The 17,970-nt window shown below is 36.5% G+C and overlaps 1 protein-coding gene across 1 annotated transcript; it reads left to right on the top strand.

The window, feature by feature from the left end:
- Positions 1–845: 845 nt before the first annotated feature.
- On the top strand, positions 846–17,317 carry LOC140144462 (uncharacterized). Its single transcript, XM_072166272.1, has 9 exons — positions 846–1,010; positions 2,336–2,383; positions 3,761–3,842; positions 6,851–6,903; positions 9,721–9,849; positions 12,126–12,322; positions 13,144–13,221; positions 14,895–15,102; positions 16,436–17,317. The coding sequence occupies exons 1-9, from the start codon at positions 911–913 to the stop codon at positions 16,501–16,503; spliced, it is 963 nt and encodes a 320-aa protein (XP_072022373.1). The 5' UTR covers positions 846–910; the 3' UTR covers positions 16,504–17,317.
- The last annotated feature ends 653 nt before the right edge of the window (positions 17,318–17,970 follow it).

Below are 17,970 nucleotides of genomic sequence, written 5' to 3'. Positions count from 1 at the left end.
TAGAGTTTAAGTTTATCTCCTGATAAAAAAACAATAAGCAATTTATTGCCCAAAATGAATGTAGAGGGAGTATGACAATTTTATAGAGAGATAAAATCTGGGTGGAATTAGGGCCTTAAATAATTAGGTAAAATTTGGAATCTTACACTCACAGACCTCCCAAGATGGCAAAATAATGTCTTCGGAATGATGGTGTTATATATTACATAAATCAGAACTAATTTACTGATGTCTCAGAAATGCGTCTTGTTGTTCATAATGGAGCACACCCATCAAACGCTTGAGAAAAATATATATGTATGTGACGCGATCAAGCAAAATAAGTCGGAACTCGGAAATATTACATTTTCAGTTTCTTATAGGATAGTAACAAACATTTTCAAAGCTGGATTTTGCAGAAAATTCCATTGAAATTGAACAACCAATTCCAAAGATATGAGCAGTTAAAGAGTTTCCAAAACAATAGGATACAAAAAGAAATATTTCTTTTGTTTGGCTATATCTCAAAATCAATATTTCCATCGTACAATATCAATAGACAGCACATTGAAACAATTAACTTTTCATGTCTTGTGAATGTAGTTCCGGAAAGTAGTGGGGTCCTCAAACAGAATGTGCCAAATTGCCAAATTAATCTGTGCAGCAAGAATGAATAGAATACAATGCCGGATTTCAATAGATTTGAAATGTAAGTTGACTTCGCGCTAATAAACCTGGTCGCGTTGCTAAATTTCACTCTTCTTCATTTTATTAACTATCCGTTATATTCATGTATGTCTTTTTGTTTAAACTTTTAATACTTTTAATTCGCTTTCTTTGTCCATTCTCTCCGATCTTATAGTTACGAAGTCGTCGTATTGTAGCTGTACCGATTTTGCTTGCTTCTCAGTCCATCTCTTCATCATAAAACATGGAAACGATAAATCGATTAGTAATCAATGCGGTGGTGCTAGCCTTACTTGCTACCGTTTGTCTTGTTGAAGCGGCACCGCGGGATAAGACCAGAAAAGGTAAAATAACAACCCTTTAAAAAGGGAACTTGTGGCAATGTATAAGACGAGTATTGTACTGTATAGTGGAAGAGCTCAAAGCCTCAAACCCTAGCGATTATAAAATAATTCAAATACTAGTACTGAACCCCTTTTACAAATTACGTCTGTTTTTTTAAAATATGCATAGGCCTAAACTTAGATTTAAATTACTAATAGTACGAAGACTAGAATAGGTACAAGTGGTATGGGATCGGATAACGACATTGTGCAGTATTTTTGTGGGACATGAGAGCACATCAGACATATCAAATTGCATTATGAATATGAGGAATGTCCTTCTGATATATAGTTTTGATCTTAGGCCTAAAAAAGAAAATTGTTTGATTGGCGTAACATAAATAAAAGATTAGGGTAGGTAGGATGGGATTTTCTTTTCTTTTTTAATTTAATTATTTTTTTTAGGGTTGGTCGGGTTACGCCGATCAAACAATTTTTTGTTTAAGGCCTTATTTTTAAATTGTCGCACAAACGGTGCTAGAAAACGTGTAATTGTTGGGTTTGTTTGTTTGTTTTAGCGGTCGCTCCATGCTGGCCGCTATTTAAACGGTCGCTCCATGCTGACCGATCTGGAAAAAGAAAAGAATGCAACAGAATTGAAGAAGAAAGAAAGAATACTGTCAGCCTTGACTATATAGGCCCATAAAGTATATTTTTGCAACTTCATATTTCAACACTTACAATTAAGGGGCTGTGCAATAATTATGAGCCACCGGGGTGGTAAAATTTCCAAACGGCTCACCAAAAATCGCTTGCCCCCCCTCTCGGCCCGCCAAAAATCGCTTACCCCCCCTTCTCGGCCCACCATAAAATCTTTGCCTTCCCCCCTTGGCAAGGGGCCCTTGCACGTGCCAAATTTTTGGGATCCTAATTTGCAAACCTTAAATGGTCTACATGTAGTAGCCTACATATGTTGCAAGCGCAGCGAACAGGAAAATTTGCATATTTAAGCGTTTCCGTACGGTTTTCCTATAAGCCTTTTTAGAGCGTTTTATTTAAAAGGCGCCCCAAGAATGTGTGCCAAAATCACTTGCCCCCCCTCTCGGCTTGCCAAAATTGCCCCCCCCCCCTTTCGGCTCCCCACAAATTTCTTCCCCCCCCCTCAATTTTAGCCTCCCCAGGGCTCATAATTATTACACAGCCCCTAATGTTTTCTTTCCAAATATTTTGCAAAAATATTTTACAGTAATATTTTTGTCCATATAGTGGTTTTTTTTACATAACATGTTTTTGAACGTTTTTATGATCTTTTATGTCAGCATGCGTTTCAAATATTTCTTGTACAGGTGGTGGAGTGGTTAATATAACTTGTGAAGACGCCGGTATGCCAAAGGGTATGTACATATAGAAAATAAATTAGTTCTGCGAAAATTTAGATTAATGGCCGAAAATCACTGTAGCAGAAAGGTTAGGCCTACTAAATGGCAATACAACAAAATATTTGTAAACTGCGAAAACAAGTAAAAGTTATTCCACGAGTGGCCTTCAGGCCAAGAGTGGAAGTTACTTGTACCAGCGCAAAGTGAGACATGGAGAAAAAGACCACACTTTCAGGACAAAAGTCTAGCCATTTCTACAGTCTATGGTCTAGCCAACACCTGTTATTTGTTATACACTACATGCTTTTTGTTGACAATCTACCAAACACAATAAGATTTTAATATATAAAGGAATACAGTACTGAAATTCTAATCTCTTTAAACTTTATATTTATTGATGTATACACAAAAAATAGTACAAATTCGATTTCTATTTGAGGAGAACTTCAAGTCGTATAATAATATAATCGGGAACCAATAATTTGATCAATAATTGATCTTTACCTGTTTTGTAAACGTAATCAATATCAGACATTGGTACAAAGATAGTTGTTTTGTGTGATCATGGACCTTTACAATACTCATACATATATATTTTTAGCTATTTTAACTTAGCTGTTCTTTTCTTTATCAAAACTTTTCACATTTTCTGCCTTTTGTAGTCATTTTTATTATAAACTGTACATGTGTGCAAATTGAGGGCGCTATTTACATATATTTTAGATTTAATTTAGCCCAATAATGAGTTATTCTTTTCATTTCTGGTTCTGGTTTAGATACTCCAACAAAGCGGGATCCCGCATCAACGTCATTTCATGATAAAAAGTAGTTTGAAAATGTCCTTGCTATACTAATTTTTATAAAGTTTTAATGTCATTACTAAGGGACGCACCATTAGACTTCAAGGGGGGGTTAGGAAATTGGGGTCGGGGGAAAAATTTCGGCGTCGAAGTTGGTTTATTTTTCTTAATTTCATGCATTTATACACAGTTAGGTAGGGAAGGGTTTTTTTAGTGTTGGTGGAGATTTTTTTATTTTTTTTGCTCATGTAGTGGGTGAAGTTTTAAGTCTAATGTTGCATCCCTTAAGTACTCACCCGTGTCAATTTTAATATTCCTGTTTAGTTGCTTAACTTGCTCCCGACATGTGTACTATTCATACGATTATAGATAATTAGTAAAATACATTGATATTGAAATGTATCATATTATATTGTCATTAACTTAGCAAATTATGTTTATAAAGAACAGTTAAAACCACAAAAAGTGTTACAATTATTCTTTAGACAACTTGACGAAATTAACAAGTGTCAGAATGCGCTGACTCGGGAATCGAATCCGCCACCAAACTTCTCTTTGTTAATTTGGTCATCCTTTGTGCTTATTTCATCAGGCGACCCTTCACTATCTGGTGACAAGGGGGCTGAAGTCTGGAGATTCGCCAGAAGTCACTACAACAACAGAGCAGAATATTTGTAAGTATAGATACAAGAAGTTGTCTTCAAAAAAGACAAGTCACGGGTCAGGTGTATAGGTCTAGTACCTGAGACAATTATACCTGTTATTATTATATATATAGTCTCAGATAGTACTTTGAGCTACTTTGGTCTAACATTTAATATTCATATCTAACCTACTTTGCACTTTAATACGACAATAAATAAGTGATATGAGGGTTAATAATGATATCTGCGTCTTGACTCTGGAAAACAATTTTTTTAAGCCACCCACAGGAAACAAATTTGGCTATAACTACGAAGAAAATTGTATCAAAATGTCCACTATTATTGCATGTTGGCAATATCTTAAATTTGTTGAATATAATTTTCTATACAGATGCAAGATGCCTATCTCTAAAGTAAACAAATTAGTTACACAGCTAGCTTTTGTCAGTCCCATACTTAACATTAATATTTTGTAACAGAAAATATATTATACAGGTTTATACACACATTGCTGGGTTATTACAAGAGTCAATAAACATTCAATTAACTAATAGATAATGGACTTAGTTTTGTGCCATGTAGTTTTCTGAAGTAAATCGCCCATTGTGTAGTTTTCAATACAGATAAACCTAATCACAAAGTAAACATTCAGTATGCTGGCCATGACCCACACTCCTAGCTTTGATTAACCAATCAGTTATGTGTATTGTCAGCATGTGATGGCTATAAGCCAATTACAAACATGTTTATAAAAAAAAAAGGCTACTCAATTACTACACTCAACAACTCATTACCAAATTTAAGGGATAATTTAGTCCCTGTCATGTGGGCAGGATTAGATAAAGGCATACAAACTAGGGTATGAGATATTAGGAATTATTTTCTAGACTCTTAACCACATTGTTGGTGGGCTACAAGCTATTCAAGACACATGACATTAAAGGGATAAACTGTGCATATGAGATGTTGGGACAAGTGGCATCATTTCACTGCCGTGAAAAAAAGCCAAACATGCCTGGCTATCAAATTAATCAGTGACAGTGTTATCTCTGAATTTGACAGGTGACATTGGATTTGTCTATCAAAAATCACCAATCGTATGAAACAATCATACCAATGAAGCTATGTAATGTTAAACCATTATGTTCATGAAAGTTCATCATGATTCTGATTTAAACTTTTGATCCAAACACAAAGAAATAATTCCTACCTCGGAATTTTCAGATGGTACTCCATTTTTCATCAGCGAGTGAGTGACCTTTTGACCTTTGACCTGATAATAGGTAATTTATCAATTACAGTGTCTATTATCTTTGCCCAGTCGATAACGTGGTTTTCTTGCGTAATATGGTCTGTTATGGCGGATTTATTTTTTTCTAAATTTTCTACCCGATGACCCCTTTTTTGAAATCTTATACCCATTGACCCCCTTTTTTAGTGTTTGTACCCAATGACCCCCCTTTTTTAAATAACGTTTTGTACTCGATAGGCCTCTACTTCGCGACTCCGGTAGGCACATACCCGTCACTTCTAAAGTTGAGCGCCCCCCCCGCGGGCAATCCAGTGCTTCTAGAAAATTCGTTGCAACTTCTCTGAAAGACCTTCTATGGTATCACTACGCGATACCTTTTGGTGGGAATTTGTCAGTTTTCTTTGCCTTTGGTTTCTTTTTTCGATTTGTTTGACATTTGATGTTTTACTTTGTCAAATGACCATCTGGGATAACCACAGTTTGTTACCGCTTTCTTAATTTTTTCTTCCTCCTCTTTCTTATCTTCCTCTTCAGTCACTTTATTCTGCATTCTGTCGAGAAGTGTTACGGATAACTCCCAGTTTTTGATGTAATTAGAGAATAAAGGTATTGTTTCAGTAGCCGCTGTCGTGCATCTATCGTCTCATATAACACGGGCGACATCATTATTTTAAGTAAAACAACGAGGAGAAGCCGAGTTTTTTTACGCCAAAAATAATGATGTCGCGTGTTATATGAGACGATAGATGCACGACAGCGGCTAAAAACAATACCTTTATTCTCATTCTTAAACATTTCAATGAAAATAAATATATTAATCATAAGTATACCAAATTTTAATCAAATCAAAACCTACATTTTACAAGGAATTACCTAGGGCTTAGAATCGATCAGTCCTTTTGTTGCTATGTACAATCCGATTGGTTCAAATAGCGCGTACGAGTATCGCGTCGACACGCACGCGCTAAGGTGTGTGATATCGTGTCATATCACACGGGTAAGAACCAGTAAGATTGCAAGAACATTCTCAAGTGTTTAAGAATGGATGTTAAGACGCGAAGTCAGTATTGGTCTGTTTGTGTTTTCTTCCGCCGATAGGCCAGATCTTGGTTTTTTTTCCGACAATACGCGTATCTATAAACATGATAAAGGGTATCTTTCCTTCCACTTCCTCTTCATATGTCATATATGTCATATCCATCGAAAGGTCATTTTGTGTTGAGTATTAATGATACCAATTATTGTCACTAAGGGAACAATAATTGCTAACGAGATAGATCGACAGGATATAAGCCTATCAGATTATTTTCTTAGAATTCCGTGATTTCTAATGACTTTGCATGGCATTGAGACTAACATAAATATTAATATATATATATTACTAATATTACTTAGCATGAAAGTTCATCTGTATTGGTAATCCATGTATAGAAAGATTTAAACTCTTGATCTCAATACGAAGGCTGTAGTAGCAACAGCTGAAAATTACGGAGGTAAATATTTTGTATTGAGATCAAGAGTTTAAATCTTTCTATATATAAATATATATACATAGTAGTCTCATTTTATTGAATTTCCTAGCTGTTTCGTGAACTAAGATAAGACAATTGAAATTCCAATTGCGAAAAGGAAGTTATTCAAGGTCTTTCTTTTAGGGATCAAACCACTTACAATGTGTTGTCATTACAATCCCGGGATTACAATACAGCAAGAAACATGTACACGGTATATAAATTGACAAAATTATAATAACAAAAATAAATTTACTTTCATTAATATTTTGCAGAGATGAGGAAGCTGCACGGATAAGAGGATATAATACAGATGTAGTAGAGGCAGGTATGTACTTTAAAACCCCTGAGCACTACCTGTCGATCTAGCATTGCCTCTGATTGGCCAATTACATGATATCTTCACTTTAATCACCAATCAGAATGGAGCTTTGCAAATAATTCACCCCAATATTTTTGAGTGGTGAAATTATTGTAACAATGTTGCTGATTGGTCCAATTGATAATGAAAACGTCTTTTTGGCCAATCGGCAGGTAGTTCTCATGGGGTAACACTTAAAACATGTTTTAGTAGCTGGGAGACTCCATTAAAAATGTTTTACAGTACGATTTTATCAACATATAAATAACAGCATTTTTGCAGTGAGTATTCTTTGATGGCAAATGTTTTAAAACGTATATAGTTTTCACGATCTTTATATCAGTCCAACATTGCAATACAATGTGAAGAATAACATTTCGACTACACTGCAAAAACAGCAGAACAACTCATAATAAACACTTGGACCCTTAATAAACACTTGTTTGTTCAGTAAAGGTATAGTGGTGTTAATTCATAAACACTAAAATAGCACCAAAACACGTAAAAATATGAAGAATATGTGTCTTTTAACACAAGATAGTGTTTAAAATTGTGCTTTAAAAACATATATATTCATATTTTTACGTGTTTTAGTGTTATTTAAGGTTAGCAACTAAAGTCTGCACAAAAAGTAACTCAGCTGTTATAAATACGCCTATAGATTCAGAACTAATAATTGTTTTCACAATATAATGTCAACATAGCAAGAAGGATGACGTATTTACACGCATTTTGATACCCCATTTGTCCAATTTTGTTCAATATTGACAATACAGCAGTGTTTTGAAAGAAAAATACCCCAATTTAAAAGTTGCAGTTATTTGTATTGATTTGAAGCAAATGCGAAGATAATGGCGGGCTTTACGTGTTTACAGTGCTGGCGTTATAACCATTGATCGCTGTAAACTGCAACTTTTAAATTCGGGTATTTTTCTGTAAAAGCACTACTGTGTTGTTAATATTGAACGACATATTTGACGAATGGGGTATCAAAATGCGTGTAAATAAATCATCATTCTCTCTATGTTGAAATATTGTGAAAACAATTATTAGTTCTGAATCTATAGGCATATTTATAACAGGCGAGTTACTTTTTGTGCAGACTTTACTTTAAACTGTTGCGATTTGGCAGTTTACAGCATCTTGCGAATGGTAGTGAGCTTTGGCAAAAATTGCATTGATCATTTCATAGCAGTATGTAGAAGAATTCAAATTATCACAGTCATGTAGGTCCTGTGGTTCTTGAGTTACGTTGTAAAGAGGGCTGAAACCCAGGGGCTGAAACAACAACACCTTTGTAAAATGCACTCATTCACAACAATAAGCTACAATAAATCAAGCAAGTTTATGATTTGTAGAATGAACTCTTGCAAAACATCAAAGTGTTATATTTCAATAATATATATTCAAATATCACAGACATACTTTTGTAGGTCCTGTACCAGTTCTTGAGTTACATTGTAAAGAGGGCTGAAACAACAACACTTTTGTCAAATGTACATAACGCATTCACAACAATAAATCAAGTAAGTTTTCAAAGTTTATGTAGAATGAGCTTGGCAACTGAAAGTACATGGGTTTCTTTTGGAAACGCACCGGCCGACTAATTAACAGTCATCATAGGCTATTTAAATAAAGGCACTTAATTTAATAGTGCCCACATGACCAGATGGGTCCTGACATTACAGCTTGTAGACAGACAGTAGGCTATGTCTGGAAAAACGCCCTTTGGCACATTGTCTTCCTGTGTATTTCAATTGGTACCGCGGTATGCCTGTCCAGATTTTCTGAAAAGGGGTATAATCCTTCTTGTCTTCCATGAGCAACCGCGTCACATCGGGTATAATCTTCCTTCCATGAGCAACCACTGTGCATGATTGACGGGCTATTCCATTGCTCGTAATAGGGTAGTGTATTTTAGCGGGACTATTTTAGATTTTCAATTAATGACAAAATAATAAAATAGCATTTAAAAATTATATTTATAGGCCTATTTATTATCGCACGCCATGGTAACAATAAAAAAAATTGCACACTTTCCGATAAAAATTTGGGAAACAAATTAATTTAAAAAAAATAAATAAAAAACAATCTTTCTTAAAGCAAATTTTCATGAAATTGAGGGCCATCAATAAACCAAAATGCACCCCGAATCTGTCGCACATTTCCGTAGTAGGCCTACCCTCCTTTTCACCCCCGTTGCCCTAAACTAGACGTGTAATATAACCGCCACGAGTATTTTTTTTACCTGTAGGCAAGCTCACCCCTACAGTCGCAATAGTTCTAGCCCAGATAGCTTTTAACTCACGCCTACTAATAACGTACTTTCATCAAGTGATGGCGCTATAAGGTTTACCACGGAAGCTGTTTGGTTTACCGTGGAAGAAGATTATTAATACCCTATATGGATTTTCTAGCAAATTTGTCTTTTTTTTTGTTGCAATTTTGTAGTATTATTGTATAGAAAGAGTTTCCGGCGATAACTTTTTTCCTTCGGTAAAAACTTCCAAAATTTAGTTCTTGAAAACTTAGGAGAAAAGCAGAATGTAATAAATTAGTCTTATAGGGACCTACTTTATAGTAATTTCGATGATAATTGTCTGAAAAGTTCCTATCTGTTAGCATTATAGCACATCTATTGTTCACTTGGTGATCTTATTATGGCGGCGCCCATGGGTCACGTGGGCATTGAATTAAGTGCCTTTTATTAAATAGCCTAAGATGATTGACTGGTTTATGTAAAAACATTTCATTGATTTCGTTTGGTTCGCTTTTTTCCTCTAGTTTGCCGCATTGCTGGAAAAAATTGCTTTTTCGTCCAAGATCCATATAGTCACTGCTGGGAGTCCCCACACGGTTACGATGCACGAGGAGGAATCGGTTTGCACGGTGACTACTATGAAGCCTGTGTTGGTAAGTTAACAAGCACATATTATCAAGTCATTGCTCACGGAGCCGAGTCCGCTTTTGTGCGATTTTGGCCCGATTATATGGCCCAGGACCATACCCTTACGAAAATGGCACGCAGTTTTTGAACGCATGCAGCATGCAAGCAGCACGCGTGCCGCACCGCATGCAGCACGTGTGCAGTTGGTAGCGTGCGGATGCGTATATTTGGAACGAGGCACGCATGCAGGGAAGCGTGCAGATGCTTGCTGCATGCGTGCAGGTCATGAGCGTGTGCAGTTTGCATGCAGCATGCAAATCCATAAGCGTGCACTGCATGCGTGCAGCACGTACTGGCCATATATATGCGAGACAAAACATGAAAAAAAAAATCAAAAATAATGGTTAACGGTGTATTCTGTCCTTACAATTTGTCTTACATAACCTGGCTATCCATTTCACAATGAACCAAAATTGCCTAGCTTAATTTTATACAAGTCACTTATCTAACTTAACCTACCTGATTTTGAACCTGGGACCTTCTGCATGGGAGTCTGATGCTTTACCATTTGAGCTATTGGAGTATACACATTTGATTAAGTGTTTTAAGTTAATATAAGCAATATTTTGATGACTAAACCGGCCAAAGTGCATCATTTTATGAATATTGATCAAATTTACTGTGAATATTGATAACATTCACTATAAAAATGTTGAATTTTGTTTTGATTTTTTGCAGTGCCAATTAACTGTTGATTTATGAATGGCATACCAACATTGGCCCAATATTGCAATGCCAACTATCGAAAAGAAATGGCATTCCAACATTGGGCCAATGATGCAATGCCTACTATTGAAACAGGAATGGAATTCCAACATTGGCCCAATGTTGCAATATCAACTTTCGAAACAGGAATGACATTCCAACATCGGCCTAATGTTGCAATGCCAACTATCAAAACAGGAATGGCATTCCAACATTCACCCAATGTTTCAATGCCAACTATCGAAACAAAAATGGCATTCCAACATTGGCCCAAAGTTGAAATGCCAACTATCGAAACAAGAATTTGCTTGCCCTCCCCTCTAGACCTGCCAAAAAATGCTTGCCCCCCCTGTTGGCCTGCCAAAATTGCTTGCCCCCCCTTCCCTCTTGGTCTGCCAAAAATCTTGGTCTGAAGGTTAAATACTTAAAACTTAGTTAAATACTAATTTTGGTCCGAAGGCTAACTTATTTATTCATTGTTAACATTTAAATATTTTCACTTCTAGATCATTGCCAATTTGTGACTTGATGTCAGTTGTGTAAAGAATTAGTCATTGAAAATCCTGCATGCATGCAGCATTTTACCTTTACTGCTTCTGGAAACCCTGTATGCGTGCAGCATTCTAACTTTGTGATCTGGAAATCCTGCATGCATGCAGCAATATGCGTGCTGCATGCAAGATGCGTGCAATTTGCATGCAGTCCTACAGTCCGCACACAAGTGTAGACTGCACGTAATTTGCGTACAGATTGGTAGTCTGCACGCAGGTTCTGCAAGCAAATTGTGTGCGCGGTGGATATTTGTGTGCGGTGCCTGCATGCACACAGCTGGTTCGCACACATGAACACGCTACCAGCAGGCCTTGCTTGCATGCTGCACACATCTGCATGTGTGCTGCACACTGCCGCACGCGTGCTGCATGCTGCCGCACACATTTTTCATTGCTTGCATTTTCGTAAGGGTATGGTCTTCCATATGGCCATGCAATTTTTCAAAACGTATATTTTTTTCATGCGATGTTTTTTTTAACCATAATGTACCAAATGAGAGGGTAAGGTAAAGGTAAAGGAGTAAAGGAGACGATCCTGTATAAACAGTGATCGGAGTGCCCATCTCTCTTTCATTGGCGATTGGGCCAGACTCCACCGTGTAATGTTGCTATAGGGGATCGCTACACCTCCTCTACAGCGAGTCTGTTACCTTCCCAGCATTTAAGAATGCCGGTACCCATTTAAACACCTGGGTGGAGAGGAGTAATCGAGATAAAGAGCCTTACTCAAGGGCACAACACGATGGCGTCGCCGGGGCTCGAACCCGCAACCTTCCGATTATGAGTCAGTGCCCGTTCCGCTAGGCCACCGTGCTCCCTTATGTAGGCCACCGTGCTCCCTTATGAGAGGGTAGCTCATTAAAAAATCTAAATTTTATCTTTTTCAGATTCACCCTACTGAATTTCTAGTGTGAGCAATATCCTTGCACAACTTTTATTTTAATTTATTTCATTTAATTAATCACATTTGTGGTCATTTCTTTCAGGTTGGTTTGTCACAAAAGACAGACGTCGTGTTTTTGACTTCACCGATGCTTTCCAAAAAAACGTCTTTTCTCATTTCGTAGTCAAAACTGGCAACCCGAATAATTTCCAGTATGATGATTTAACAGGGTCTAAGATCGGATTCTTAGAATCCTGGGCCGCCGATGAGCATTGCGTGAATCTGCTTTCTGATGTCTCTGTAAGTACCGAATCGAAATGGGCTATTCCTTTTAAAATCTATACTACATGTAACACATCATGGTAAAATCCCGGAGGATGTTCCCTGGTTGAAAGTATACAAGCTGTATCAAAATGATTGGTACCCATCAGTTTTCATCGATAATGGATGAGCCTGACACATCAAAATTCAACATAAGATCCAAATAATTTGTAAATTAATTGCAAAAACAAGTCATAACCTATACATTCTGGATATTTCAAATGTATCCAAAAGTGTATTTGGAAGAGGTAGGCTTTTCAATAAACATCAAAATTGATGGGTACCAATCATTTTGATACATCCTGTACCGTACGAGTGCCGCGTTTTTGGTGTACTTTTTTAGCGATTTTGGTATATATCGATGGGTGGGTTTTCAGCCGAAAGCTGAGCCCAGTATGACACTGGGCGCACGATAATTAATTTCCAGTACCTCACCGACGCTGAACCTATGATAGACATATAATACAAATATTGACTGTTTTATATTCGGAACATGATTAAAATTATAGGCCCGCGGTGATCTCAAAACCACATAGCATGGTTTTGAGGCCACCTTGGGCCTATAATTTTAACCATGCCCCTCTTAGCAGTCAATATTTATTATATTAGGTTCAGCGTCGGTATGATACGAGAAATTAATTATCGTGCGCTCAGTGTCATACTGGGTTCAGCTTTTGGCTTCCCCCATTATGACACTTCACGCACGATAATATATCAGTACCATACATCCGCGTCACCTTAACTAATAATATTATAAATACAAATACAGATAATAATGTGAATGTTGTTTTTAATTTCAGGGACTGCCCCTGGATGAAAGCCAAATCCACTACTACCTGACTCAGACGGAACTTGAGGCAGCAGTCAATGCTGACGAGGTAAAGAATTATAGTATAGACACTATGGCCCACAATGGTCTCGTCCCAATGGCATAGTTCAATAACCTCAATGAACACTCATAGTGCAAACTTTGACCTCAACTTGAAGAGTATGAGTTTTTGTACCCAAATTTTCTAAGGTCAATAAAATTAATGTACAAATGTATTGGGGTTAAAGATCTGTGCCCTGAGAGATGAGCATGTTGTGGATCTTGAATAAAGCAAGTCAATTTGTTAAGATGTACCAAAAAATGTGTTTTTATTTTTTGTTTTGTTTTGGGGATTGGTAAAAATCCAAAAGTTTGCTTATTAAATGTAGTCGTTTTCTGGCTTCAAAAGTTGATTTTCCCGATTTCATATTGACTGGGTGGGAAGGGGGAAAGATTAGTGGACAAAAGCCCTTAGCGTCCCCACTGAGCAGGCCGTTGCAACTCGTATACCAGGGCAATGCAAAAAGGTGGCGACACCGTCGGCTTCCCCCGTGTATTACCCACCAGCGCCACTGATAAGTCACGGCCGCTGCCATTAATATTGAATATTGGTACAATTCATTTGTTTATGTTTCTTATGTTCTTTCTTTTATAACTATGACCATTTATACATACTTTAAATATTAACTGTCATGACTGTATCCGTTTGTTTGGTAAATTTTCATGAAATATTGTTAAATTGAAGAATTTGTAATTAAACCCTGGGCGTCGCCATTTTAGAAAAGTGAAGAAAAATGCTGCTGCCACCACGACAGTACTAAAAGCTACCTAAAAAAATGCGTAGTGCTGTGGAGACTTACGTTAACATGACGTCACGAATATGCTAATTAAAGAAAAATGCTGCTGCCATCTACGTCCACATGTTGCAAGCGTGACGATCGCTGACCTCACGTCGATGAACGGAGTTGCAAGTCCATCGCATTCTCGTGCTCTATAATACGTCCATGCTGAGCTGGTCTGTTAAGGGTTTGTTTCATACTCATATTTTGATGTAGTGTTGAATGTGACTTGTATAAATATATGTTAAACTCTGACGCGGGCGTGGACTACATAAAAGACAAGTTTCATTTTTTTTAATTCGAAAATTTTCAGAATTGCAAATTTTCATGAATATTTTTGGAATCAGCATGGAAAATGCATTAAAATGAGTACAAACAAGCTTAGTAGGCCTAATGGGTATAGAAATTCTGAAGATAGCTCTTGCTATTTTGAGAAAATATCTCAAAACTTATGTTGAAGCCTATTGCTAGCACGCAGAGCTTTAAAGAAATCTTCTTTGTCTTACATGTTTGGGATTGTACATTCTTCGGTGCACTCTTACAGCAAAAGTTGCCCCATCAAAAGTAGGCCTATTAAAGCGTCATTACAACAATTCTAAAATAACAGTTGTAGATGAACAGAAAAGAAAATAGAGCGAGTAATAAATACCCCCTGAGCACTACCTGCCGATCTAACATTGCCTCTGATATTGTCAGTTACATGATATCTTCACTTTAATTACCAATCAGAATGGAGCTTTGCAAATAATTCATCCCAATTTATTTGCGTGGTGAAATAATTATTCTAACAATGTTGCTGATTGGTCCAATTGATAATGAAAACTTCTTTTTGGCCAATCAGCAGGTGGTTCTCATGCGAGGTATTGTCTTGGTGATATTTATTTTTTCATTTTCTTTACCGTAGATTGATGCTGCATTTGTAACCGATGACCTAGCTATTGCAGGGAATCTTGAGAAGAATGGTCCTGATATCGATAGTTGCCTTGTTGACGGGGTCGCAGTTATGGTGAGAAAAGGAAGCACTCTACCAAGTTGGTTTAATCCTGCTTTCAAGAAGCTTGTCAGTACACCGGAGTATGAGCAGATCTGTGACGATGTTGAAACTGTCCATGGTATGTTGGAACTTTTACCCGCAAGTCTCCTTATAGTATCATTTATGTGTGAAAACATAATCCAATACGTTACTGGTCTCTTAAAGAATTTGTGTAATTTCACCATAGTTTAATTCGTTCAATCACCACAACAAGGTGTTCCAGCATGATACCTGTCAAATTGATTATACTGCCTCGGGTCACTCTATGGAAAAGCTGGTCTGATAAGCTGGTATTGCGGAAGTTGAAAGTTGCTTGATGGACAATGACCAAATGGTCAATGCCAATTCCATTATCACTTTATTAAACTTTATAACTCCTTCTTTTATCTCTTTAATACGCCAGGAGTCCATGTGAAAGCTTATTAAAATTGTCAAAATGTTTGTTAGTCGGGCTGTCAGTATTAAGCAACATTACGAAGTTTCATTTCAATGGTTTTTTTAGGTTTTGTTTTTGTTTTTGTTTTTTGTTTGTTTGTTTTTGTTTTCATGAAAGACACTTTTAAGTGTTTTTTTAAAAACGACGATTTCTCTCAAAACATATAAATCCCTAAAAGGAGAATCTATTCCAGCTCCAGTGACACCTCATTAAATTCAAGGGACCTTTAGGGTGCATTGTATATATTAGCCTCTTACTTTGAAAAATCATTATAATATGAGGGCTGTCCTACTTACGTCTTACGTCTATCCTTGTCGGTAGGAATCTCTTCATCAGAAGCAACATCTCCAACTTTAGGAGTACTGTACAGTACTTCGGAGTGGGCAAACTGTAGTAACTTATCTCTTGTTACTCATTACAATAAAAAATGTTCATGCATGTATCCAAGCTTATCCAAATAGCATTTATAGGTTAATAAATGCGTGTCACTTGTCGGGAGTGAAAAGAAATTGTACACAAATTGCACGCGTACTGAAATGTTGTTGCGTCTAATTCTGTAGTCATGGTAGTTGGGAGAGAAATTAGACAAAATAATGCACACGCGCTGATGTTGATGCAGAGTCTAATAAGTGGAGAGGGAGTGCACTAGATGCATCACATTAGCACAAGTGCATTATTTTGTCTAATATATCTCGAGCAACAAATAATACGCGTTTATTAACCTATTTCATACACGAGAAGAATAAAAACCCGTGATTTTTGCGTAGGACACGGGTTGCACATAATGCACACTCAAGATACTCCGCGTACTTTTCTAACAGTTTTTCTGATTGGCTGCTTTAATATAGGAGTGTGTATGAAACAATATTTATGCACGGCTAGTAATTTACTAACGTTTGCTCTGATTGGTTCTCACTATCTAAGAGTGTTTGAATTATCATTAATATTTACTTTTCTTTTTCATTTTGTTTTTCAGGGAACATTCCTGGTCCAGACAAAGAAGATATATGTATCAATCCACTGGAGGCGTTTGCATTTCGTTAATAGCTGGAATAACCCAATATTCATGTTTAATGCAACATAGACCGGAATTAAAAACTTAGTTTGCGACAATTTGCTGTGTACTTTCATAAGCACCTCAAGCACCCCCCCCCTAAATAATGGCAATTGTTCAAAAACGGGCTATTGTATTACAAATCTGTAAAATGCAGTGGAAGCAGAATTTATTTTTTGCGCATTTTGACACCTCATTTGATATGATAGCCCAGAAAACAATAAAACACCGGTCAATTTAATGTAGTGAGGTCCAGATTTGAAAGATATCATTTCACAGATTTCCTTCCATTATAAGGAATAAAAAGCAATAGATATTACTGCAACTTTCGAATCTTGGGTTACATTGATTGAAATGTACGCTACGACGTCAATATTTAGACAATTGCTACAAATGAGGTGTCAAAATGCGCAGAAATAAATAGCCCGTTTTTGAATAATGGCCAATATTTAGGGGGTAATTCCTTGTTTTTTTAGACATTTTGTTTTGTATCTTACTGTATAAATAAGTTTTTTTAACTCTTTCAACGCGGATGTAGACTGTCGACTGCAAATTCAGAAATGTCAGCAATGTACATTTTCATGCCCATAATTATTTGGAATCAGTATGAAAAAGCCATTAAAATGACAACAAACAAGCCTATTGGTTCAGTGGTTCTTGAGGTAGCTCTTGATATTTTGAGAAAATATCTCAAAACTAGGACTTTTTATGTGAAGCCGCGCCTATTTGTATTTTTTCATATTTGGTTATTCATTACGGTACACGTTGCTTCAACACATATAATAAATTTTGGCAACAAAATAATCACAGTGATGGTTTATTTCGTTTAGAGTTTGCCTGTTATCTTTTTCGTCCATGGTATTCCTCATACATTTGGGTGTATTCCTTATACATTTGGTTGTATTCCTTATACATTTGCGTGTATTCCTCATACATTTGGATGTATTCCTTATACATTTGGGACGGTGTATTCCTTGTACATTTGGTTGTATTCCTCATACATTTGGGTGTATTCCTTATACATTTGATTGTATTCCTTATACATTTGGGTGTATTCCTTATACATTTGGGTGTATTCTTAATAGGCCTACATTTGGCTGTATTTCTAATACATTTTAGTGTATTTCTAATACATTTTAATGTATTCCTTATACATTTGGTGTATTCCTTATACATTTGGTGTATTCCTTATACATTTGCGTGTATTCCTTATACATTTGCATGTATTCCTCATACATTTGGATGTATACCTTATACATTTGATTGTATTCCTTATACATTTGGGTGTATTCCTTATACATTTGGGTGTATTCTTAATACATTTGATTGTATTCCTTATACACTAGCTTACACTTGGGTGTATTCCTAATACATTTGGGTGTGTTCCTAATACATTTGGTGTATTCCTTATACATTTGCGTGTATTCCTAATACATTTCGGTGTATTCCTTATACAC

This window comes from Amphiura filiformis, unplaced genomic scaffold, assembly GCF_039555335.1.
Source record: "Amphiura filiformis unplaced genomic scaffold, Afil_fr2py scaffold_55, whole genome shotgun sequence".
Taxonomy (NCBI): domain Eukaryota; kingdom Metazoa; phylum Echinodermata; class Ophiuroidea; order Amphilepidida; family Amphiuridae; genus Amphiura; species Amphiura filiformis.
This window is presented reverse-complemented; position numbering and strand designations above follow the sequence as displayed.